The 26,775-nt window shown below is 40.8% G+C and overlaps 1 protein-coding gene and 1 pseudogene across 1 annotated transcript; one reads left to right on the top strand and one right to left on the bottom strand.

The window, feature by feature from the left end:
- Positions 1–2,997: 2,997 nt before the first annotated feature.
- LOC123385583 (nitric oxide synthase-interacting protein-like) lies at positions 2,998–25,898 on the bottom strand. Its single transcript, XM_045058259.1, has 2 exons — positions 24,763–25,898; positions 2,998–4,412 (listed from the first exon to the last, which is right to left on the bottom strand). The coding sequence occupies exon 1, from the start codon at positions 25,773–25,775 to the stop codon at positions 25,335–25,337; it is 441 nt and encodes a 146-aa protein (XP_044914194.1). The 5' UTR covers positions 25,776–25,898; the 3' UTR covers positions 2,998–4,412; positions 24,763–25,334.
- Positions 14,304–14,401, top strand: LOC111560678 (annotated as a pseudogene).
- Positions 25,899–26,775: the final 877 nt, after the last annotated feature.

Genomic DNA, 26,775 nt, shown 5'->3' with positions numbered 1-26,775 from the left:
TTGTATGCACTGTATCAGGTTGCTCATTTGGCCAGAAGTTCTAGGGTCACTTTAACTTAACCTTTGCATGTACCCTCACCTTTACAGCCCTTAGTTTGTCAGGGCTATGACTATTTGAACCTCATCTATAAGCTCATAGCACTATCTTTAGGACTAATGCCATCCCTAAGTAGGATATATTAAAGCGTATTAGACAATCTGTCTAGAATTCAGCAGAACCTTCCTTATCTTGCTAATAGTCCAGCTTTGACCTTATCTCCAGTTCTAATATTTAGGCATTTATCTTTTCTCTCATATGTATTTTTTTTCTATAACACATAGTATGACATAGTAGACATTCATGACAAAAAGTGCTCAATTATCTCAAAGTGAACACAATTACCACCACCTGAGTAAGAAATAGAACATTAACAATGTCTCAGAAGCCCTGTGTTCCCTGCCCCGTCTGCTACCCTCTTCCCAAAGTTGACACTAGTCTGCCTTCTAATGCCTGGTTTGGAACTAGAATCTTATGGTATGTATTCGTTCATGACTGGCTTCTTAACGCTCTACATTGTGTTTATGAGATCCAAGAAAGTTACATATAGCAGGAATTCATTCTTTTTCATTGCATAAAATGCCATTGTACAAATGTACTGTGATTTATTTTGCTTATCTACTAATGTTGCACGTTTCATCCTAGACTTTTGCTCTTGTGAGTAATGCTGTTCTGGACATTCTTGTACATATCTTTTAGAGTACAGATGCATGCATTTCTGTTGAGTATACATGTAGAAGTCAAGCTGTGAGGTCATAGACTATTTGTATATGCTCAATGTTAGTAGGTGATGCCAACATTTTCCAACTTGCACCCACTTACACTCACAGTGTAGGCGATTTCTCATTTGTTCTTAGCCTCACCAAAGATGTGTCTTTTATATTTTATTTCTTGGGAATGTTGTGCTCTCTCATTGCCATTATAATTTGTATTGCCCCAGTGATCGATGAATTTGGGTCCCTTTTCAAATGTGTGTTGGCAATTAAATTATTCTCTTATAAAGTGTTGATTCAAGTCTCTCGTCCACTATGTGGCAATGAGAAAGAATGAAATATGGCCCTTTGTAGCAACGTGGACAGAACTGGAGAGTGTGATGCTAAGTGAAATAAGCCATACAGAGAAAGACAGATACCATATGTTTTCACTCTTATGTGGATCCTGAGAAACTTAACAGAAACCCATGGGGGAGGGGAAGAAAAAAAAAAGAGGTTAGAGTGGGAGAGAGCCAAAGCATAAGAGACTGTTAAAAACTGAGAACAAACTGAGGGCTGATGGGGGGTGGGAGGGAGGGGAGGGTGGGTGATGGGTATTGAGGAGGGCACCTGTTGGGATGAGCACTGGGTGTTGTATGGAAACCAATTTGACAATAAATTTCATATATTTAAAAAGAAAGAAAGAAAGAAAAAGTCTCTCGTCCATTTTTCTATTAAATTCTCTGTTTTTACTAATTTGTAGGAGTTCTATATATATAATGGATAGAAATATTGAGTCAATTATATTGGTTGCAAATATCCTTCCCTACTTTTTGGTTTGCCTTTTCATGGCAAATGAAAACACCATCCTAATGGCGTTTTGTTGAAAAGCAGAAAGTTAATGAAGCTTAATTTTTCTGTCACTTTCTTTATTGAGACTGCTTTTCATTTCCTTTTAAAGAAAGATTTTCCTATCCCAAGGTTTGAATTTTTTCCTATGCTATCTTCTAGAAGCTTTATTGCTTTATTTGTCATAGTTAGAACTATAATCAATCTGGAATTAATTTTTGTGATGTGAGGTATGGACAAGTTATATATATTTTTTCTGTATGGCTATCTAAGTGACCTAGCACCATTTATTGGAAAGATTGAGCTTTCCCCGTTGCTGCCTCTGTGTGTGTGTGTGTGTGTGTGTGTGTGTGTGTGTGTGTGTTTAAAGACTACTATTGTATGTGCAAATGTTTTCTTGAAAGATGCTCTGCGACTTGATCATTATAACCGACCATAAGTAGACGCAAACACATTTGAAGTTTTATTTTTAAATTACAATGAGTTATATTTCATAACCTGAGGAAAAAAAGCTGAGAATAAAAGGAGGCAGATAGGGTTAAAGAAGCCAGAAATGGGAGGAGAAGGAAACACATATAAGAGATTCCAGCAATGAGGAATTGAGTCAGAGCCCTCACAAATCTGTTCTAAGAAAATTAAAAAGGAGAATATATGGTCTACATGAAAGCCTAGGTCATGGTGGCAGGAAGAATTTTCCAAGTTTGAACTCACCCATATCTCAAGAGTGGTGGGGTGTGTGGCAGTAATTTAAGTGCAGTTTAAATGTGAGACTGAACGAAGAATCCATAGGTCTCTAGAAGAGACTGGATGGAGGCTTCCCCTAGTTGTGAATTACTGAAGGAAGTGAGTTTAACAATACATAATGAGATGGGAATGCAAGCTGGTGCAGCCACTCTGGAAAACAGTATGGAGGTTCCTCAAAAAACTAAAAATAGAGCTACCCTATGACCCAGCAATTGCACTACTAGGCATTATCCATAGGATACAGGTGTGCTGTTTCGAAGGGCACCCCCTATAAACATGCACCCCCATGTTTATAGCAGCACTATCAACAATAACCAAAGTATGGAAAGGGCCCAAATGTCCATCGATGGATGAATGGATAAAGATGTGGTATATATACACAACGGAGTATTACTAGGCAATCAAAAAGAATGAAATCTTGCCATTTGCAACTACGTGGATGGAACTGGAGGGTATCATGCTAAGTGAAATTAGTCAGTCAGACCAATTAGTCAGTCAGAGAAAGACAAAAATCAGATGATGTCACTCATATGAGGACTTTAAGAGACAAAACAGATGAACATAAGGGAAGGAAGCAAAAATAATATAAAAACAGGGAGGGGGACGAAACATAAGAGACTCTTAAATATGGAGAACAAACTAGGTAGGGTTCCTAGAGGGGTAGTGGGAGGGGGGATGGGCTAAATGGGTAAAGGGCACTAAGGAATCTACTCCTGAAATCATTGTCGTACCATATGCTAACTAATTTGGATGTAAATTAAAAAGAATAAAAAATAAGACAAGTTAATAAAAAAACAATACACAATGAGGGTGGTTTAGGTTTGAACAAAATGATTCAGTGTTGAGTAATTGTACTATGCTCTCTCTTACCTCCTGTGCAATTCCTCCCGTAAGAACCAAGGAGAAATTGTTACTATCAGAGACTTAAAGATTCCAGAAGCTTACACTTGGGAAGAAAACAGAAAGACACCGAAGAGGGGGAGTACCAAGAGCTTCCCTTGATGCTTTTCACTTTCAAAAAGGGAAGTTTCAGTTTCTGCCTGTGGCTGGTGATCACGTAGAGACAAGGAAGAAGTTGGCGAAAAGGCACACATAGGAATGGGTCAGGGAGGTGGTACTGGACTCAGAGTTGAGGGTGAGAGAGCTCTGGCTTTTATTTCATCGCAGACAACAGCTGTTATCATGTGAAAGACCTATTTCAGTTTATTAGGAGTAATCTTTTATGCAGTGCATTTACAGCCATCTGATTTACTCATGAAGATTATTTGGTGGCATATATGTGACTGGCTATTACTGGAGATTTAAGGTCGGGGTGGGGGGAGAAAAAACTATGGCTTTTGGTGTTCCTACTGAAAAGGTGTTTCCAGGCTCATAATAACTTGAGATGCTCTAAAATATCCTCAGTGTTAAGCCAGGGAAACTGCAGTGTAAGCATAAAGTACTAAACACATGATCTCAGGCTGCTCAGGCTCCGAGTTAATAGTTGAACCATTTTGTATGTGAATTATTGGAATGATGAGCCACTTGAGAGCTTGTATCATGTATGTAATCTGATCTCTGGAGTATCCAGTACAGTGGTCTGAGTATATGGGACTTAATAAAGGCTTTTTGATTGATTGCAACTAAAATCTTCAGCAAAATTCTGTAATGTTCACTGAAGCCGAGCTATACTGAACTGAAGATAGTCGGATGAAAGAACACTAAAAAATAACAAAGTGCTGGAAAATGTTGTCTCCTCTGTGGTTATAATAATCATCGCAAAGCAGACCCACAAAGAAGAGGACCTAATAACAGCTTCTCATTTCAACAGTCCAAATCTGTATGTTTTCAGTTTGTACAACTCCCAGAGCCTAGCCCTTTTTGAAGTAATGTAAAAATCCCCCTACGATCCCACGTAGCTCTAAAAACCTCTAAATTCTAGAGAGAAAACTGCTGCTCGCTTTTTCAGCTCCTGAAATCCACATCCTTTATCTTTCCGTCATCTTCGTCATCTTCGATGGTTCAGCATTATCCTGTCAAACCAGTTTCTGTGTTACTAGCCACCGTGCCTCTTGGTGAAGTACTTCAGCTTCTTGGGAGCACTGCCAATCCTGTTGTAAGGAGCAGGAAATGACGAGAAAATAGTTTTTCGAGAGTGGACAGTATCATTAATATGTTGAAGATATTTTCTCAGTCCTTCCAAAGGAGGGTTTAACCTCTCCTTATACTTGTTGATATTCTATCACTAGGAATTCTGGGTCTCCATGAAAAACTTTGCTGCTGACCAGTGTTTTTCTACCATCCCTTATCCCCCAAATGTCGTTGATGTACTCGGGTAAGCTGTCTACTCTGGGGTACACGCATGTAATTCTGGGAAACAGTTATACCTAAAACCATCTTTAGATCTTAGAAAGTGCTTTGAAGATTTGCTTTGATTTTATGACCTGTTGGATCTTCTCACATCAGTTCAGTACGACAAATACAATTGAATTCTCCCATATGTGTGACATTAACCCAAATGCTGAGGATACAAAGATGAGTATTTCCTTTGTCAAAGGGGTAAACATCTGATGCAATGGCCTTCAACTCTAGAGCATTCACCTCACTTGGGGAGCCTTAAAACTTATGAATACATGGGAAGCCACATCCAGAATCTTCTAAAGTAAAGGTCTTGGGTGGGTCCTGGGCATCAAAATTTAAAAAAAACTCCCCAGGTGATCTTAACATACAGTACAGAGCAACCAATCTAATAGGTGAGTTAATAAAAGTTAACATTTATTAAGGGCAGCTTTATGCGAGGCATTATTCTGTTCTCATATTTTATATTATTTAGTTATTCTAATAACCCAGTAAGATAAACGTATCGTTACCTCCATTTTTTAAAGAGAATGGCTCCATTGATTTATTATTATTATTTGTAATATTTGTTTATTTTTGAGAGAGAGAGAGAGACAGAGCGTGAGCATGGCAGGGGCCGAGGGAGAGGGAGACACAGAATCTGAAGCAGTTTCTAGGCTCAGAGCTGTCAGCACAGAGCCCGACACAGGGCTCAAACCCACAGACCACAAGATCATGACCTGAGCTGAAGTCGGATGCTTAACTGACTGAGCCACCCAGGTGCCCCTATTTATTATTTTTTTTTAGGTAAGTTTTATATCCAACATGGGGCTTGAACTCACAACCTCAAGATTAAGAGTCACATGCTTTAGGCTGAGCCAGCCAGGCACCCCTAGTTACCTCCAGTTTATGCATAAGGAAATGATTCAGGGTAAAGCTTAATGACATATCTAAGGCCACACAGTTAGTATGTGGGAGAATGAAAAATGAATGCCACGATCCGCTCTAGAGCCTGTGTTTCTGCATGTACTGCCTTGAGTTACCTGCCTGACAGTGATTTAACTTGATAAGCTTTTTAGTGGTGCCAGTTTGTAAAATGTACTCAGAGAAGAGAGCTCAGAGTTGTTGATTCTGACCATGATTGAGGAGGCTGGAGAATATTTTACAGTGAAGGGACTATCTGAACTTAACCTTAAATGATGAATAGGATTTATAGGCAGAGAAGACAGTTGAAACAGAAGAGACGTTCTCTGCAAAGGCATTCAAAATTTATGCATGGAATATTCCAGAAATATGTTCTGTCTTTTGAGTTGGGTTCTGCAGTCACTTTAAACCCTTGTCTTTGAATGATCTATCCTCAGTATCCCAGCCTACCTAAAAAGTATGCTTTTCCTCAGTGCTTTTAACACTCATTTTATATTTCAAGATATAAAGATCTATTTTAATATATTTAAACATCTTGAACCAAAATGAGTAAGAGTACAAGTAGAAGCACTTGTGCGTTGTGTTGGTCAGGTCACTGAAGCACATGACTTTTGTTCTCACTATGCTTCTCAACACTCTCTACGGTGTTGATAAAGTGGGGTATGTTCTACCATAGCTAAAATAGCACTTTCCTAACTGGAACTATAAGTTATCATTATTTCAGCTGAGTCATAATGATAAAAATGCTTATTTTTATTTATATTTATAAAAGTATTTATAAATACTTTATAATACAATATATACTTTATATACTATATATATATACAATATGTAATATATAGTATTACTATATAATACTTTATAAATACAAAAATGTTAATGTTTATTTCCATACTCATCCTTATTAGATAGCCTTTTGCTCTTGGAATGTTGTATTTATGAAATGGGTGATAAATGGAACTGGATGATATACACCAGATTCTGAGGCTGAGAGACCTCCATGAATGTTTCGTACAGGCTGCATCTGTCTGTGAAGTGATAGATTAATACTGCTTTCCTGACAAATCAAAGTCCCAGAGGTAAGGCATGGGTAGGCCTGCCCTAGGCATGCTGACAGCATAAAAACTAGAATTCTGAAGTAACTAAATCATGCAGCAATAAATTCCTAAGGTAATACAGTGTATCCTTGTGGGGGCTGATGTGGCCTCCAAGGCCTAACGTATAAATGACCATGAACTTGTGTTCTGGGTTCCTCTGACATAGCCAAGTCCTCACTGAAGGCTGTATTGATCAACTCTATTACCACTAAACTTGGTGTTATGGACTGAATTGTGTCTGCCTTCCCCTGCCCCAATTCACGTGTGGAAGCCTTAACCCCCAGTGTGACGGGTATTCAGAGATAGGGCTTTTGGGAGATAATTAGGTTTAGGTGAGTTCATGAGTGTGGGTCCCTCTTGATGGGATTATTGCCCTTGAAAGAAGAGACACCAGAGAGCTTGTTTTCTTTCTCTCCGCCATGTGAGAAAACATTGAGAAGGTGGTTGTCTGCAAGCTAGGTAGACAGTCCTTACCAGGAAGCTAATGAGCCTGCACCTTGAACTTGGATTCCCAGCTACAAGAACTGTGAGAAATGAATTCTGTGGTTCATTTTTATTTTTATCTATCTATCCATCTATCTATCTATCTATCTATCTATCTATCTATCTATCTATCATGTTTATTTATTACTGAGAGAGACACAGAGCACAAACCGAGGTGGGGGCAGAGATAGAGACACAGAATCAGAAGCAGGCTCCAGGCTCTGAGCTGTCAGCATGGAATCCAAGGCAGGGCTCAAATTCATGAAATGTGAGATCATGACCTGAACTGAAGTATGATACTTAACCAACTGAGCCACCCAGGCATCCCTGAATTCTGTGGTTTAAAAAGCCCCCCAGTCTGGGCGCCTCAGTGGCTCAGTCAGTTAAGTGTCTGACTTTGGCTCAGGTCATGATCTTATGGTTCATGAGTTCGAGCCCCACATCAGGCTCTGTGCTAACAGTGTGACGCCTGCTTAGGATTCTCTCTCTCCCTCTCTCTCCGCCCCTCCCCCACTCTCCCTCGTGTGCACTCTCTCTCTCTAAAAATAAATAAATAAACTTTAAAATAAATAAATAAATAAATACCCCTCAGTCTTTGGGATTTGGTTCTGGCAGCTCGAGCTCCAGCAGGCTAAGACCCTTGAGAGCACCTTGATGAGGAACAATGGAAGCGTGGAAAGCTGTGTGCACTCGTTTGTATCCCTAATCCTAGGTGTGGCATGTTTTTTGGTAAGAGCTGTTGAGAAGACAACTTTGGACCCAGTCTGAGTTGTCATTCCTGTCAATTAACCCTCTTGTTTTTCCCTCAGTTACCTTGTTATGTCAAGCAAGATATCTTATTTTGTTTTCTTTTCTTAGAAGATAAGTGAATTGTGTATGAATATTAGGTAGACTGTCTTGACAACCTAATAGCTTTATATTTTAAATTTTATTAAAATAACAAACTTAGCATAACCTGCCTTGACAGAAGGAGATGCTTATTTTCATGAAGTGTAACTGTTTAGCTAAGAATCAACTTCAGGATCCACGGGTTTCTAGTGACATCTGCTGGACACATGAATGGCAGCCATCATTTGTTGCCCAATTCTGCCTTCCTGTGCAGTAAGACCAACCAGACTCCAGAGTGAGGACAGTGACCTCTAGCGAACAAGCCTTAGAAAGTTTCTTTTTATTTGAATTTGTAAAAGCTCAGAATGCCATTTAGACAGTTTACAATTACAGGAAAGAAAGGTAAGAGTGTAAGTATTGAGTACACTCAAACTCATCGATGATGTTGAATTCTTTTCCCTGTGAAGAGAAATCTTCTATATGTAATAGAATTATATTTGGATGACTATAGCCTGTTTTATGGATTTTCCATTTTGCTCTCATGTATCATTTTATACCAAAAAGCTATCTAGTATAGTAGCTTAGAGCATAGGCTCTGGAGTCAGAGCCAGGATTAAAACACAGGCTTTGTCAATTACTAAATTTTTGCCTTGAGCAGGTTACTTAACTTTCCCATGCCTCAGTTTCCTTGGCTTGAAATGGAGATAATTGTACCTACATCATAGAGTAGTATAATGCAAAGTATCAAGTATACAAAGTGTCATACCTGATACAAAGTAAAACATGAAATTAGCTGCTTTTATTAAAAGAGGATTAAAAACAATCCTTGTAATTTCTATCATTCTTGGATCAGATTAGTCTCTTGGCCTTCTTTTTGTTGGTAGTAAGCTGCAGACAAATGACTCATCCCAAGGATAGGGGAGGCATTCAACAGAAGGGAAGATACAAATTTGTGCCCATGGCCTCATAAAATCTGGATGGAGAATCCATGGAGACAAAGATATTCTAGTGGTATGAATGTGGGTGGTTGTGGCTACTGTAGGAAGTGCAATTTTTGTGAGCTGATATATAGTCACAAGGGTGGCATTGGATTATCTCCATAGAGTGGGGGTCGGGGCGGAGTAGGAAGCTCAATGATAAAATGGCATGGAGTCATTGGGTACTAGAGAGGGCTGGAGAGGCCTTCAGGTCTGCTGAGCTTGGTCCTTGGATTGGACGTATGCTCTGCAGGTCCTCAGATATGGCCATTGTCCTCCCTGAGCCATCGGCAAGAATTATATACAGGGTATGCACAAAGAACAAGATCTCAGGCAAGCCAGTGTTGGAGAGGAAGGCACAGATACAGAAGCTGGGCACAGAACTTGACGAACACTTGCAGAGTTAACATTTCTGCAAAACTTCTGGAGCTGCAGTTAGGGCTTTGGTAGAGCAAGCGGTGGTGGAGAGTCAATTGCCTCACTTCTCTGATGGGAATACATTTTCCAGCCAGGGAAGTCAAATCAGAGTTGGCATTTTGTGGAGGGATTTTTAAATTCCTTTTTACTTTTAATTTTTTAATCAAAGTAATACAGGCAAAAATTTAAAGACTAAAATAGTGGAGCACCTGGGTGGCTCAGTCTGTTGAACATCCGACTCTTGGTTTCAGCTCAAGTCATGATCTCCTGCTTCGTGGGTTCAAGCCCTGTGTAGGGCTCCGCGCTGACAGTGTGGAGTCTGCTTGGGATTCTCACTCTCTCTCTCTCTCTGTCTCTATCAAAGTAAATAAACTTTAAAAAAGCTTAAGAAAACAAATAAAAACTAGTCTATGCTTAGACTAATAAAAACTATAGTCCTTCTGATGTTGTTCTAAAGATAACCAGTTTTAAGCCTTTTCACTTTTTTTACTCCCTTGGTTACCTTCACAGGTCTGAATAATGTACTAAACTCACTATTCATAAATATATCTATTTAAGAAAATATTGATTGACTTTCTGCTCTGATCCATGAGCTTTCAGTTCACCATTTTAGTGTCTTGCTAGTGGGTGTAGACTGGCAGTCTGTATTTGGCCTACACACTGTTCGAAAAAAAAAGTTTGAACCAAAATGTAAAGGATCAAATATAATTATAACACAAAAATATAGATTTTCCTGCTTCTCTTAAAAAAATGGTCAAATATTCAAAACTGGGTTTGCATTCTTTTACGAAACAGTTGGCGTGAGTTGAGTCATGACTGCCCGTCACTCCGATTTCCAGCTTCCCCCAGATTCTAGCACTCGTATCTTTAGTACTGAGGTACTAAAGCACTTTAGTACTAAAGCACTCGGTCTTTAGTACTGAGGCTGGATACGTATTGCCATTTAACATCACTGTCCCTGTTTTTCTTCTGATAGCAGTAAGCTATTTCTTCAACCCCATATGGGAAAATTAAAAACTGACCACGCAGGCCAAATAATCTTTCTTAGCCCTGTTTTACTCATTTGCTTTAGTTGCCTGCCTCTACATGCACATGTATTTGGGACTGTTGACTGCTCTATCCTTACAGTGTTAAATAAACAATACACTAGAAACAGTATATGAAAATGGGATGTGTCTTGTCTTCATTTTGACTGAACTTCTAATAGGATATGTACCATGACAGATATGAAGCAAACTCCCAAATGCAGAACTATAAAGGAAGCGGTCAAGAACCAGTTTATTGACGCTTGAGCTTTTCTTTAGCTGCTACGCTTCAAGAATGTGTTGCAGTGTAGATGGAGGGAGCGCTTTATCTGAGAAAGATTTTTTTGGAGAAGATTCTGTTGGGAGCCTCATCCGCATATCCCAGCAACGGGGGTTGGGGCAGAGATCACCTATTTCACTGCCTCAAAGCGAGCATGAGGGGGCTTTACGTGGACCAAATGAGATGTCCAGTATGTGCCCCTGTGATCTGGGATACAAAGCAGACTGAGGTCTAATTCGCATTGGAGGAAATCTGGAGGACAAAAAAGGTGATACTGTTGGCCACCGAGCAGCTTAGATGGTAGAATGCAAGGATGCTGCTATTCCAAGTGGGGAATAACTGAACCCCTGTTCAGTGGCCAGTCCAAAGGGGTGTGAATATTTCTAATGGACAGAATGGGGACCACACAGAAAAGTGTGGGATGCTCTGCAGCCATATGAAGTCCTGCAGAAGGATGGTGTGATGCAGCCAGCATCCTTTTCAGTGAATGGCTGGAGAACCAAGTGGTGGGGGGGAGAGGCCAACTGAAAGGGATGCATCACCCCTGTCACAGGTACTTCGGCCAGAGCAACCCAGTAGGTAAGCCTCTGCCAGCGCTCATGGCAGAAAGAGACAATTTTAGACATCTGGGACAGTCTTTAAACCTAACTTACAGTGTTAGCGATTTAAGTAAGCAATCACCCTGCCCCCGTTTCCCTCCTCTCTGTGCTCCAACCCCGGAGAGGTGAGAAGCACTAGCCTGGAGAAGAAAAGCAGCCGGAGAGAGACCACACATCCCTTTTCTTCTGCAACACTCAGCCCATGACGAGACTAACAAGTGGAGAGACGATCTGAGGTTCAGTCAATTGAAATTTTTGATTATTTTGAGGGCTGGATTTTATCTCATTTTTAAAGTTTATTTATTTATTTTGAGGGGGGAGGGGCAGAAGAAAGGGAGAGAGAGAATCCTAAGCAGGCTCCAAGCTATCAGCACAGAGCCTAAACTGTGAGATTGTGACCCGAGCCGACATCAAGAGTTGCATGCTTAGCCAACTGAGCCACCTAGGTGCCTTGAGGCCTGGATTTTAGATTTCTGACTTAAGATTCTGCAGTTTGAAGTAACAGAGGTACATCTATTACCTGGCAGTTAGCAGAAAATCATGGGATCTGGCCAAGAAGATTAATAATATCTTCTGATTATGTTCTTAATGTTGGTGGAATTTTATCCAGGGGAACGGAGAGGGGAGCATCCCTGGCTGCATCTGTGAGGATCAATGGAAAAGTAAAATAAAGCTGTATTTTGGTCATGTCCCATGAGTTGTGCTGGTTAGAATATTGATACTTGTATCTTTATTTCTAGAACCATCACAGACCACTTCACAAGATAGGGCTGTTAGTACCTTTATTCTTCTCTTCAATAAGCTTCTCACTCTCTCAACTGCTGCCATCTGCATTTAACTCCTGAAATGTCAATGTTAAAAACATAACTTCTAAAGCCATTACTATGTCTTCAATGCTTCATCATGCTTTATTTAATACATAGATTTCTGATTTCAGTTAGAAGGATATAGCTTGTAGCATACCAATGCTCCCATCAAGAAAACCTGAAAAACTCAGTGCCAAAAACATGTTTGAAGGCATCTGAGGCAATATGGACTTGAGGTACCAGTATATTGAAGAGAAAGACATGTTACTGAGAAGGAGCCTCCCATTCTGCCTGAAGTTTGATACCTCGGGGCACTTGCCAGTTCTGGGCATGGGGACCGAGACTGAGAAGTTGGGTAGAAGGTGAAGGCTAAGAAGAATCAGAACCGGTCAAAAGTCAGCAATCTTGCAAGGCTGAGGCGGTGAACGTTGGAGTGTGGGGGCTGTCAAGACAGCCAAGACTTGAGGGGACAAAATCTTGGAAAGAAAAAGGGAATACAGAGAATTTAACCCAACACTTGGCTAGTTTTCTCCTTGAGGCATTTGCTGATTCTTTTTTTAAATGTTTATTTGTTTATGTTGAGAGAGAGCACAGAGGAGGGGCAGAGAGAGAGAGGGAGAGAGAGAATCCCAAGCAGGCTCCACACCATCAGTGTAGAGCCTGACTTGGGGCCCGATCCCACGAACCACGAGACCACGACCTGAGCCAAAATCAAGACTCAGATGCTCAACCGACTGAGCCGCCCAGGCACCCCTCATTTACTGATTCTTAAGCTGAAAAGAGAAATTGAGCAGAAAGTGGTTGAAAAGCCAGGTGGGAGTCTTTGGTAGCCTCACAGTGCCAGATAAGAAGATAAAAATCGAAGCCATGGAGGAAGTGCTCTAGTAAACGCCCCAGGCTTTGTTTGGAGAGCTAAAGTCTAGGAGTGCATACAACTAAGAGAAAAGTCAGACCGTGAAGAGACTGTAGGGCAGCTTCAAATCTAAATGCACTGTGTATTGGGGTTTCCTGCACCCACATCTGTCACCCGCCAGAGAATAGGGTGAATCCTCTCTGACAGAAGATAACATCACCCAGAGCCTCTGTGATTTTTCATATATAATGCCTACTATTTGATGAAAAGTTACTACTTGTTTCAAGAAACAGGATTAAGAGAGAGAATAGACCTGCAAATGACTCAAATGTCAGTTACCAGACACAGACTCTAAACAGATTATGTAGATTTTCCCTGTCTTCATGAACTAATTTTGGTAAGGCTTATTTTGCTGGAATTTCATCCATTTTTATCAAAATTCTCAACATCATGGGCATGGGGCTATTAATAATATCTTCTGATTATGTTCTTAATGTTGGTGGAATCTGTAGTTACGTCTTCCTTACATTCTTTGTATTGGTCACTTGTGCCTTCTTTTTATTCCCCCTTAACAGTTTTCCCAAGTGTTTCTCACTTTTCTTAATCTTTCCAAAACACAACCTTTTGTTTCTCTTGATTCTTTATTATATATTACTTATTAGCCTTTTGTCTTTATTATTAACTTTCTTTTACTTTTTGTAGATTTTTTGGTTCTTTTTCTAGTTTCTTGAGATAGATGTTCAGCTCATTGCCTTTCAACTTAATTTCTGTCTTCTTTATTTCTTTATTTTTTATTTTAGAGACAGAGAGAGAGAGCACGAGCAGGGGAGAGGGGCAGAGAGAGAGAGAGAGAGAGAGAGAATCTTCAGCAGGCTCCTGACATAGGGCTTTGCCTGATTCATGGCCTGAGCTGAAATTAAGTCAGACGTTCAACCGACTGAACCATCCAGGCACCCCCTCCACCTAATTCCTTTCTGATATAATAAAGACTGTAAGTGTTGCTTTAAATGCTAAACATTTTTGATACATATTTTGATATGTTTTTATTATCACACAGTTACAAATACTTTCTAATTTCCTTTTTGATTTCTTTTTTGAGTCATAGGTTATTCGGAAGCATATTTATTACTTTTCAATAGATGGTTAACTTTAACATATGGCTTGTTATTAACTTTCATCTTAATGTCATTTCGGTCAGAGAATATAGTCTGTACGACTTCAGCCTTCTGGAATACAAACTTGCTTTAGGGCTAGATTTTTGACCCTCCTTTTTTTCTGGTAAATATTTTATATGTGCTAGGTGATTTGTTGCTTAGACCCCCACATACTTGCCATACTACCAGGTTTAGTGGGTTTCATTGATAGGCTTTGCTGTGGTGCTGTCTTCAGCAGCACATCTACTAAAATTGGAACAATATAAAGAAACTCAGCACGGCCCCTGCACATACTAATGTGTGAAGCATTCCATATTAAAACAAACAAACAAACAAACAAACAAACAAAGAAAACAAAGATGGCCTTTCCTATGAAGAACTTGCAAGTCTGGGAAGTGTTGTGTGATCCCTCTGTGACATTGCTTTCTTGTCAGTGCAGCATGGTGGCCTGACTCCATAGTCTACAAACACCCTTTCATAATCTCTGCTGTATTATTCTAATTTTTCATGAACCTACATGTACTCATATAGTTAAAAAAAGATTAAAAAATTAATAAATCCACTAATGTTCATAGAAGCACCGTTCACAATAGCCCAAATTTCCTTCTTCTTATAAGACACCAGTCATCCAGCATGGCCTCATTTTAAATTGATTATATCTGCAAAGACCCTATTTCTAAATAAGGTCACCTACTTCTAATTAAGGTACTTTGGGTTAGGACTTCAACATCTTTTTTTGGGGGGGGGGATGTAATTCAATCCATAACAGGGACAGTGATATTCTATGTTCACATACAGGAGTCCAAACAAAGGGCAAAATTCCCTCCAAAATGCAGAGCAAGCGGTAAATGCCCTCATAGCCTCTCACACAAATGGCCTGTGATTTAAGGTCCGCCCTCAAACTCTTATCCCAGGCTAACAATAATCAAATTATACCTCCCTTCCATATAAATGGACAGTCAGTGGCCATTTAACTCCCTTCGGATTGTCTTCCAATTTCCACACTACTCTCTTTTATTCTCTCTTCAGCATCTTTATTAGTTTGGCTCTTCACATGATGTGTAGAAGGTTATCAATAAAGCAATACATTAAAAGTGTTACTGAAACCCTAACATTTTCCTTTAAACTATCCTGAGTAGAAATAATCCTGGGTGGGTAGTATAATTTTCACAGAATTGGGAAAACACCTTTCTATCTTTGATTACTTCCTTCACTTTCTCCCATTTCCTTGATATCTGAAATTGATTTGAGAGGTAATAAATCTTATTTTGCAGTTAGAGAAAAGGTTAGTGCCCTTGGGAGGAGTAGCACATTGTTTGAGTTTATTCTGTGTGTAAGTGATGGATAGGACATCCTGTCCCAAGAATGGGGTTGATGGAGTGAGGAGCAAATACCACCAGCTGGAACTCTAAAATGAGAAGAAAAGGTCATGCAAAATACAGCATTCTTTTTTGATAAAAACCCTCAAGAAAGTAGGGATAGAAGGATCATACCTCGAGATCATAAAAGCCATATATGAATGACCCAACGCTAATATCATCCTCAATGGGGAAAAATTGACAGCTCTCCCCCTAAGGTCAGGAACAAGATAGGGATGTCCACTCTCGCCACTGTTATCCAACATAGTATTGGAAGTATGTTATCCAACATAGTATTAGCCTCTGCAATCAGACAACACAAAGAAATAAAAGGCATCCAAATCGGCCAGGAGGAGGTCAAAATTTCACTCTTTGCAGATAACGTGATACTCTGTATGGAAAACCCAGGATTCCACCTGGGTGCTAGAATTGATTCATGAATTCATCAAAGTTGCAGGATATAAAATCAATGCACAGAAATTGGTTGCATTCCTATACACCAACAATGGTTGCATTCCTATACACCAACAATGGTTGCATTCCTATACACCAACAGTTGCACAAAAAAACATAAAATACCTAGGAATAAATGTAACCAAAGAGGTGAAAAATCTTTATGCTGAAAACTATAGAAAGCTTATGGAAGAAATTGAAGAAGACACAAAAAAAAAAATGGAAAAAGGTTCCATGCTCCTGGATAGGAAGAACAAATACGGTTAAAATGTCAATACTACCCAAAGCAATCTACATATTCAGTGCAATCCTTATCAAAATAACACCAGAATTCTTCACAGAGCTAGAACAAATAATCCTAAATTTTTATGGAACTAGAAGACACCCCGAATAGCCAAAGCAATCTTGAAAAAGAAAACTAAAGTAGGAGGAATCACAATCGCAGACTTCAAGCTATACCACAACGCTGTAACCATCAAGACAGTATGGTACTGGCACAAGAACAGACACTCAGATCAACGGAACAGAATAGAGAACCCAGAAATGGACCCACAAACGTATGGCCAACTAATCTTTGCCAAAGCAGGAAAGAATATCCAATGGAATACAGACGTCTCTTCAGCAAGTGGTGCTGGGAAAACTGGACAGCGACATGCAGAAGAATGAACCTGGATCACTTTCTTACACCAGACACAAAAATAAACTCAAAATGGATGAAAGGCCTAAATGTAAGACAGGAAGCCATCAAAATCCTCAAGGAGAGAGCAGGCAAAAACCTCTTTGATCTTGGCTGCAGCAACTTCTTACTTAACACGTCTCCGGAGGCAAGGGAAACAAAAGCAAAAGTGAACTACTGGGACCTCATCAAAATAAAAAGCTTCTGAACAGCAAAGGAAACAATCAGCAAAACTAAAAGGCAACTGACAGGATGGGAGAAGATATTGCAAATAACATCAAATAAAGGGTTAGTATCCAAAATCTATAAAGAACTTCTCAAACTCAACACCCAAAAAACAAATAATCCAGTGAAGAAATGTGCAAAAGACATGAATGGACACTTCTCCAAAGAAGACATCCAGATAGCCAACCAACACATGAAGAAATGCTCCACATCATTCATCATCAGGCAAATACAAATCAAAACCACAATGAGATACCACCTGACACCTGTCAGAATGGCTAACATTAACAACTCAGGCAACAACAGATGTTGGTGAGGATGCGGAGAAAGCGGATCTCTTTTGCATTGTTGGTGGCAAGGCAAGCTGGTGCAGCCACTCTGGAAAACAGTTTGGGGGTTCCTCAAAAAAAAAAACCTAAAAATAGAACTACCCTACGACCCAGCAATTGCACTACTAGGCATTTATCCATGGGATATAGGTGTGCTGTTTTGAAGGGACACATGCAGCCCCATGTTTATAGCAGCACTATCAACAATAGCCAAAGTATGGAAAGAGCCCAAATGTCCATCGATGGATGAATGGATAAAGAAGATGTGGCATATATATACAACGGAGTATTACTTGGCAATCAAAAAGAATGAAATCTTGCCATTTGCAACTATGTGGGTGGAACTGGAGGGTATTATGCTAAGTGAAATTAGTCAGTCAGAGAAAGACAAAAATCATATGACCTCACTCATATAAGGACTTTAAGAGACAAAACAGATGAACATAAGGGAAGGGAAACAAAAATAATAAAAAACCAGGGAGGGAGACAAAACAGAAGAGACTCATAAATATAGAGAACAAACTGAGAGTTACTGGAGGGGTAGTGGGAGGGGGGATGGGCTAAATGGGTAAAGGGTACAAAATATAAAATTTCCCTATTAAAAGATTTATCCTTCCCCATTATTATTCACTCACTTAAAATTCTTCACACTGTGAAAGGAATTCAAATCTACTTCTAAAGATATGCACAATTTAGCAAGATGAACTAAAAATAAGTACAAACAATGAGGCAAATGAAAAATGTAGGCAGAAAAATAAGGCAGGGCTGGGGATGTCCACCCACAATGTCCAGGCCATGTCCATGTGTGATGCACACACTATGCCACCTGCTTCTATCTACTTGACAGACAGAGGTCCCAAGTGTTCTGATAGCTAATGTGAAAAAGAAGCATGTGCCCACCAGTAAGCTTTGTGGTGAACTAGAATCTCAGAGGATGGGACTCACGTGTTTTTAAAAATAGTTTTCATGTTGTTCTGATGTGTGTTCTTCACGCCTCAAATTCTTGGGGCGCTTGGGTGGCTTAGTCAGTTCAGCATCTGACTTCAGCTCAGATCATGACCTCGTGTTTTGTGGGTTTGAGACCTACATCGGGCTCTGTGCTGACAGCTCAGAGCCTGGAGCCTGCTTCGGATTCTGTGTCTCCCTCTTTCTCTGCCTCTCCCCTGCTCGCACTCTGTCTCTGTCTCTCTCTCTCTCTCAAAAATAAACATTAAAAAAAACCAAACAAACAAACTCAAGTTCTTAAAGGTTTATGATTTCTCTTTCTCTTACTCATCAGTGTCTTGTCTTTCAGTCATTCCCACATTGGTGTAGAGACATCATAAAGTACATTCTAGATAAAGTGCAGGAAAAGCATTTTGAGTAGAATAAAATGTTGTAGGAAATTGCTTTCTTCAAGAGACATTAGGTGATTAAAGTAATATAAAGGGAATTTTTTTTTGAGAATACAGGATACAATAATATTATTTCCCCTACATCTAAGAGTTAAATAATTTAAAATTAAAACGTTTAATATACATAATAGAGGCGTCCATGAATTTTAATGGTGAAGTAATGAAATAATTCTTTAATATCACAAAGTAATTTATTAATTATTTAGGACAAATCTCAGTGAAGTTATTCTGACTTGCATGATTTAGGTATGCTAATTTGGTGACTTGAATTTCATAATTGCTTAAGGAAGCCTGCTGTTTCCTTCCCAAGACTATATGCATTTGCTGGTGCTCTCAAAATATAACATTTTTAAAGCAAATGAGATAAGACACGTGTATTCTTCCTCTCTGTGTGGTGTCTGTGCATACAATTTCTGAGTGTTCCTGAATGTGAGGTGTGCGTTGATTTTCATGCATTGATTCACATGAATAGGAATGCATTTTGAAATTATAGCAAATGTTTTTGGCTGCTGTCTCTGATGTTACTGTAACTGAAATAGTTCAAAAGCACAAAAGGTGATGTCAGGCATTTATGTAAAATTTACTAGTGCTGTTTATAAAGGTACCTTGTGTATTATTGCTTTGTTCATGCACTTTATAGGAAATCCTGTCATCCTGTCATTTCCTTCCATAGTTCAGCTCTTTGTCCCTTTGTCCCCCCATTTCAGCTTAATGTCCCTTAAGCCACATGGTGGGAAGGGGGTGTGGACCTCGGTTAAGTCTCACTGGCTCTTCTAAACGATAGCTTCACTCAATCATATGTATGAAAGATGTGGGCCGAATTTCACATCTGTTATTTTGCTATGTCCAAAATGTAAGGCATCATCCATAGACAATCTCCCAAAGAAAAGATTTTATACACTGAGTCACAAATGTCTCCACCCACCCATTGTTAGTCTGACTTTTCCCTAGTTACCAAATCTAATTTTATCCCTTATGTGATAATGGCCATTTATGCAGAAATTTTCTGAATAGATCTTGAAAAAAGGCCTCCCTTAAGAAATTTTTAAAAAGCTTCTACTCGTCATCAGAGTTCTATATGTCCCCACTTCCTGTCAGCAACCTGTAGAGGTGGTCATACTTCAGACTTGGCTATCTCACGGATCTGTTCCAATGTACAAGATCTGGAGCTCTTAAGTCCTCTCTTTGATCACCGCTTCATTTATAAAACCCAAGTGGTAGGAGGCAGGACTGGAAAGACTGTGCTGTGGAATCAAATATACCCCAAAATCTGGAGACTTCAAGGCAACAAACATTTTAGGTCTCACTTGTGGGCCTACTCTGATGCTGGTGACACAGCTCTCTTCCAAGTGGCGAGTCAAGGACACATATATTCTATACAAATGAGTGGCTTCAGTGTGTTTCACATCCACTCTTTGGTAAACAATTCTGCATTTTCTCGGAGAAAAGGACAACTGGAGAGGAAGAAGAAAATCCAAATGTTTCTGGGTAATTATTTGAAACCACAGCTGGCAGCCTTTCAAGAGGTTGGGAATGGCTCACTCCAGAGAAGGTCTATTTTGAAGCTTCTTAAAAATAAACAACCCTGAGGAATAAGCTTACATTGATTTTATTTATGTCAGGCTTAGAGCTGTGTTAATGATGGTCACTTAAACATGAATTGGCACATGGATTCATCTTGTCGGATAATAAACTACATAGCAGTGAAGAGTTTTATGGTCCAAAGCTCTTTCAAACTTCAGTTCCCATCCTCACAACAACCCTGTGAAGTAAGTGGCAGGCTGGTTTTAATCTCTGTTTTACAGATAAGGAAGCTGAGGCTCAGAGAGGTAAGTGAGTTATATAAAGTTAACAGTTTCTAAGTGGGAGCATTGGGATTAGGGTTGACCTCTTTAGCTTCTACAGCTTGATCTTTTTCCTTACATTCATCTCACTACGTGGATTCACTGCTAGAGCAGTGATAGAACTTGGGAAAAGGTGCATATTCTTTTGTCATCATACACAGGCAACCAGAGGAATGGAGGGCATACAGCCTGACTTTTTTTTTTTTTTTTTTTGTAATCAGAATTAGGCCCCCAGGCATGGGATGGAGGGGAGCAGATGATTCATCCTGTCTTTGTCATTCATGTTCAGGTAGGTATGCATTCCAACCCTGTGTCCCCACTTGCAAAATTATGTCATTTCTCTTACATCTCTTTAATCTAATAGAGAATTATGGAGTTTTTTTGTGTGATATTGACACTTCCTACCTGTGAATGTGGTTTGCCTTTGTTTTCAATCTTTTAATCTCTTATAGTGTTTTAAGAGTTTCTTCATGTAGGTCTTGTGCATTTCATCAATTCCTAAGTATTTTATTTTTGTTTATTTTAATGGGACTATTTATTCCATGATAGCTTCTGAAGGGTTGTTGTTTGTATGTATCAATTCTATTGATTTCAGCATATTAATTTTTGTACCTAGTCAACTTATTGCTTTCTCTTATTTTAAATAGCTTTATAGTTGATTCACTCAGGTTTTATGGGTCAAGAATTATATAATCTTCAAATAATGATAATTTTAAAGGGCTTACAATGTTTTCCTCTTGTGTAATTGGACCGTTTAGTACCTCCAGTACTGTGTTAAATAATTATTGTGGTAAAGGACACCCTTGTCCTTTTCCTGTTTTTAATGGAAATGTTTTTAGTGTTTTTTCTATTGGGTAAATCTTGGCTTTGGAGTTGAGCTAGAAATAGTATTATGTTAGAGAAGCATTCATATAGTCACATTCATTTCCTATTTTATTATAGTTATGTGTTTTGACCAGATGGCACATGTCAGTACATGAACTCCTAAGATCACTTTGATGAGACATTGGATCTGGTCTGTGTAATGGAATACAGATTAAAAAAAAAAAATGAGGCGCAAGATCATGACCTGAGCCAAAGTCGGACGTTCAACTGACTGAGCCACCCAGACGACCCAATGGAATACAGATTTTTAAAAAAATCTAGAGCTGCTCTATTATGGTAGCTAGTAACAACATGAGGCTTTGAACATTTAATACGGCTGGTTATGAACTGAGAAGTACTCTAAGTATAAAACATACATTGGACTCTGAAGACTTAGTATGAAAAAAATCATGTGAAAGATCTCAATATTTTTATACTGATTGTATGTTGAAATAATAATACATTGGAAATCTGCATTAAGTAAATTATGAAAATCAATTATACCTTTTTTCTTTTTACTTATTTAAATATGGGTGCTAGAAAATTTAAAATTACATGTGGGGTTTCATTTGTGGCCTGCATTATATCTTATGTATATCTGCAGTACTTTAAAAAAAATGTTTATTGATTTTGAGAGAGAGAGAGCTGGCGTGCGAGCCATGCACAGGAGTGGGGGAGGGGCAGAGAGAGAGGAAGAGAGAGAATCCTAAGTCGGGTTCGATCCCACAAACTGTGAGATCATGATTTGAGCCAAATTCAAGTTGGACACTTAACTGACTGAGCCACCCAGGTGCCCCTGCAGTATTATATATATTAGCTGGTGCTTTACTAGGGTTATCCACAGACTGTTCCCTATATACATTCAGGAAGAAAAGGCTGCTATGAGCAGAACGTTTTTGTCCTTCGGTCTTGGATATGTGTTCTTATTGTCACCTCTGTAACACTGTCGTTACACAACAGTGTGTAATTAGGTACCTTTAGATACTCTGCTAGAGCTTAGCAAAACCTGCCTCTCCTCTAGGTGTGTAGTCCTCTGGGGAGGGGTTGGGCTAATTTGCATAGAGAGTTCAGAGACTCCCCACCCACCTAACCTGTTCTCTAAAATTTAAAATTAAGTGGAGATTGTGGATGAACCAGTGTCCAGGTGGGGCAAGAAGGTGACTGAAATAAAATTTTTTCGAGGAAAGTTGTGGTCTGCTTGGTGATCCATTCTTAGTGGAGAATCTGGGGGTTCAAAGAGAAAAATTTCGTGTTTAGCACAGAGTGCCGATAGTGGTAAGTCCTCTAGGCTCACCTGCTTTGGTTGCAGTGATTCTGTTTTGGGATGTAGTGTCTGAGTGTGGGAGTTACTGTTGCAAATAAAATGAGGTGTTGGCATTCAGTGCCAGGCACAACTCAGCCTGTGTAGGTACCTGGGCCGGCGCAGGTGTTCAGGAGCAGTGGGCAAGTTCATGAAGCCTGACACATACCCTTCATGTCCCCTTCAGAGAAGCCATATTTGCATCAAAGTCAGTCAGACCTGATACATACTTACTTAAGATATTGAAGTGTAGCTGAAAAGTAGGTATCAGCACCTTCCTAAACGCAGCAGAAAAATAGCTGTAAAAATTGCCAAAGCCATTTTAAGAAAAGGTGGTTTCTAATCCTTTCCCATAGGATCATTATCACTAGCAGCAATGGCAGAAGCTGTAACTGTACATGTGGCTGTCAGGGAGGGGAGCTGGAGGAGTAATTTATTCTCTAAAGCATCAGCAGTTCTGATTCTAGATATAATTTAAAAGTAGGCAAAAAGACTGTTTTGTTTTGAGGCCCTCTCACCTTCCCTTCTTAGTCCTGGGTATGTTCCCCTTCTAGCCAACATTGCCTTTCTTCTCTTCTCCCTAGAAAATTTGTTCATTCATTTAGTCTCTTATCCAACAGACATCTATAGAGCACCTTCTATGCCATCCATCAGGAATACAAAAATGAATAAGATATAGTCCTTGCTGTCCAGGATAGTCTAGCAAAATGAACATTGTGAGAATAAGCGGGGAAGATCACAACAGAGAAATCTTTGCCAAAGGCATTGCATCCTTGAGTGGTTGTAGCACCAATCTTCTGTATTACAGCTGAAGGTGGTAATTAATTTCCCTACAGAGACATTCAATTGCCAGATCATAAGAGCTTAGGATGTTACTCAGCTTTATAGTCTCTACACCACTAGATTTTCAACGTTTATTTATTTTTGGGACAGAGAGAGACAGAGCATGAACGGGGGAGGGGCAGAGAGAGAGGGAGACACAGAATCGGAAACAGGCTCCAGGCTCTGAGCCATCAGCCAGAGCCTGACGCGGGGCTCGAACTCCCGGACCGCGAGATCGTGACCTGGCTGAAGTCGGACGCTTAACCGACTGCGCCACCCAGGCGCCCCTACACCACTAGATTTTCAAAAGGAAGTAAGGAAATAATGTACTGAGTTCCTATTATCTCACCGCTTTCATGTACACTATCCCCATTTAACAGATGTGGAAATAGGGCTTCACAAAACAAGTGACTTGCTTAAGGTCCATAGCATGCAGAAGAGCTGAGATATGAGCTCAGGTCTGCCTGACATACAAGTGCAAGCTCTATTTTCTCACACTGTCTACACAGGAGAAATTCTCTAATTATAGAGCCTCAGATTCCCTAACAAGCAAGGAGTCGGTATTTTTGGGTAGGGAGCTCTCCAACATCCATTTTGTCATCTAAGCAGGTCAGTGCATTTAAGGCTGGCCCTGGGTGGTTGACAGCTGAACTACATGTCCTTCTCTGCTGGGAAAGCAAACCAGGGGATCAGCAGGCAGAGCGGATAGGCTCAGAGGGTCTGATGGACTTTGTAATTCCATGGGAGCTGCAAAGAGCAAGTTAGATCCAATGCCTTTCATCCCGGCTGTCTGCCCAATCCTTAAACTGCTGATCTCAGATCCCACACCTATCAGATCTTCCAAAAGCTTTTTCAGGGCAGTGGACATGCATTGTATTAATTTTGTAACCCTCTTCCCCCCTCCTTTTTTTTTTTTTTTTTTTTTGAGAGAGAGAGAGAGAGAGAGAGAGAGAGAGAGAGAGAGAGAATGCACGCAGGAGCCCAGCAGAGAGAGAGAGAATCTTAAGCAGACCCCACACTCGGCATGGACCCAATGTGGGCTCAATCCCAGGACCCTGGGATCACGACCTGGGCAAAATCAAGAATCAGACGCTCAACCAAGGAGCCATCCAGACTTCCCTGTACCTCCTTCTGTGCTTAACCCAACTGTATTTGTGTAATAGGTACACAACAGGTTAACTAGTGCCTTTGTTTTGACAAGATGAATTATTCTAATATCAAAATTTTAAACTTCTTCAAGAATCTTTTGGTCAACCCTGTACATGGTAATCTTCCAGAATGTGGCTTGGCTGTATTAAAGAGTTGAAAATTGGTATTTCATGACTAAGACAGGTTTTCTCACGAACTCCACCCTGAATGCACTCTTGACTCCCAACAGGAAATGCTGTTGTGATCACAGAGAAACACATGACTCACGGGAAAGCCTGCCTTGATCTCTCCGCTGCTGCTGCCTCCGTGTGTTTTGAGATGCTTGAACATTTAGGGGAGTTTCCAGTCTTGTTTTGATTCCTCTTTCCTGAATGTCCCTCCTATCCAGGCTCTCCTCCCTGAAAATGTCACGTTTTCCACGTAAAAACCAAACCAAAAAAATGATAACAGGACAACCCATCACAGAACCGTAAATTCTTCACTAGTCCACAGTGATCCTTGCGTCTGTGTGTACGCGTTCAATTCAGGTTTTACTCTTAAAGTGAGACCACATTAAGCATGCTTAGCCCACGCCTTCAAACCGGAGTCACTGCAGAGTGCATGGCCCGGCCTCCTAGACCGCCGCGTCCCCACAGCTCCAGTGCTGGGAGCATGAAGGTGCCACCCAGTCAGTCACGTCCAAGGCCGTTTATGCGGTCTCTTGCTCATGCAGGCGTGCACCACCGGCCGCGAGCTGTCGGCCCACAGCTTCATTCAGGAGCCCCGAAGCCCAAGTCGCCCCACTGTGGCACAATGGTGTCACCGTCCGTTTTGGGGTCCAATATGTCCTTCCAAGTCAGCTACTCCGTGGGCCCAAGGGCGGCCTTGGCCCCGGGGGACTGCAGCACGGCGCGAGGCACGCAGCAGCTCAGGGTGTGGTGGGTCACGGCGCACGCGCAGCGCTCACAGTGCGTGATGCTTCCCCTTGGGGCCCAGAGCCCTGGAGCAGAGACGCGCTTGCGCATACCGGCTGACATGCGCAGTGGGTGGATCGCTGTACGCGACGGCTTCTCCCGGTTGGGGGCTTCGGCCTCCGGAGTCAGTGATGGGGTCCAGGGGCTGGGCAGCGCCTTGTCGTTGTCCTTGCTTGCAGGCCCTGCAGTGGTCCTGGGTCGCGTATCCTCGGGGCCGTTCCCTGAGGCGGTCTTGGGCGAGAAGGGGTGGAGGGACCGGCTCTTGATGGCTGCCTCCTTCTCCAGGAAGCCCCCATCTAGTTCTGCGCCGCTCATCCTGCTGCGCATGCCTGGGCACCCTCCTGCTTCTCATCTGCCTTCGTCTGCAGGGCCAGTTCCTTCTGGCCCGAAGTGTATCCAGGATTGCCTCACGCTCATTCAGGTAGACATCTGTGGAAAGAGGCAGCAGCAGTCGGAGTCCTTGACGTCATCCCTGGCTCCGTGGAACGTTCTGGGTGGTGTAGCTTGAGACCCCGCTGTGTCTTCTCACGGTAGGCATAGACCTCCCGCCTCGCAATTCTTGCCGTCGTGTGTCATCCTCAGAAACGACTCCGTGTTTTTTCATTGCTTCTTCACCTATGCTCCAATACAGTGTTTATTTGAAAACCAACACGCATGCACACTTTCCCTTCATTTCCTTCGACAGATTGAAGCTCAAGGCTGTCAACATAAATTTCAGACGTTACCTTCGGTAGGCAGACATCAAACATTATTTTCCAGCCCCTTATAGACAAAAAAAAAAAAAAAAAAGTTTTTGCAGAAAGTTACTGGGGTCGTTCTTTTCGTTTTCACCAGTAATTGATTGGTGCAGAATTTTATTTCAGCCCTGGTTCCTGGCCAGGGTCTTTGGTCCTCAGTTTACGGGCTGTGAAAGCAGTGGTTTGCAGAACGTGATTCAAGTGTGCTTTTCCCAAAATACTGCTCTCCCTTTTTATCTGTTCGAAAACCTGTACTATAGAATTTCTTTTCTGTTTAGTGATGTAGGGGACAGAAAGTCACCATGGGAGGCAGTATAGGCCCTTCATTTCTGCACGCACACAGTTGACTGGCCAGCTGGTTAATACGGAAAGCCATATCCTGAGATGTAAAAGTAATGGATGGCGGTGGAAGAAACAACAAACTTCAGGTGACTGCAGGTGCCTGAAATTGAATGCAAGAAAAGGAAAGCGCGTAGAGGAGGAGGGAAATGTATGAGGTGGAGAGGAAGAAGCTTACAAGTTTGCTTTGGCTTGGCTTCTGCTAATTGTGTGGCATAAACTTGAGTCTCTGGTTCTGTAAATGAAGATGA

The sequence above is a fragment of the Felis catus genome, chromosome B2, assembly GCF_018350175.1.
Source record: "Felis catus isolate Fca126 chromosome B2, F.catus_Fca126_mat1.0, whole genome shotgun sequence".
NCBI classification, from domain to species: Eukaryota; Metazoa; Chordata; class Mammalia; order Carnivora; family Felidae; genus Felis; species Felis catus.
This window is presented reverse-complemented; position numbering and strand designations above follow the sequence as displayed.

Coding starts and splice junctions, on each gene's coding strand:
- LOC123385583 (XM_045058259.1), bottom strand. CDS start 25,775: ATGCGCAGCAGGATGAGCGGCGCAGAACTAGATGGGGGCTTCCTGGAG.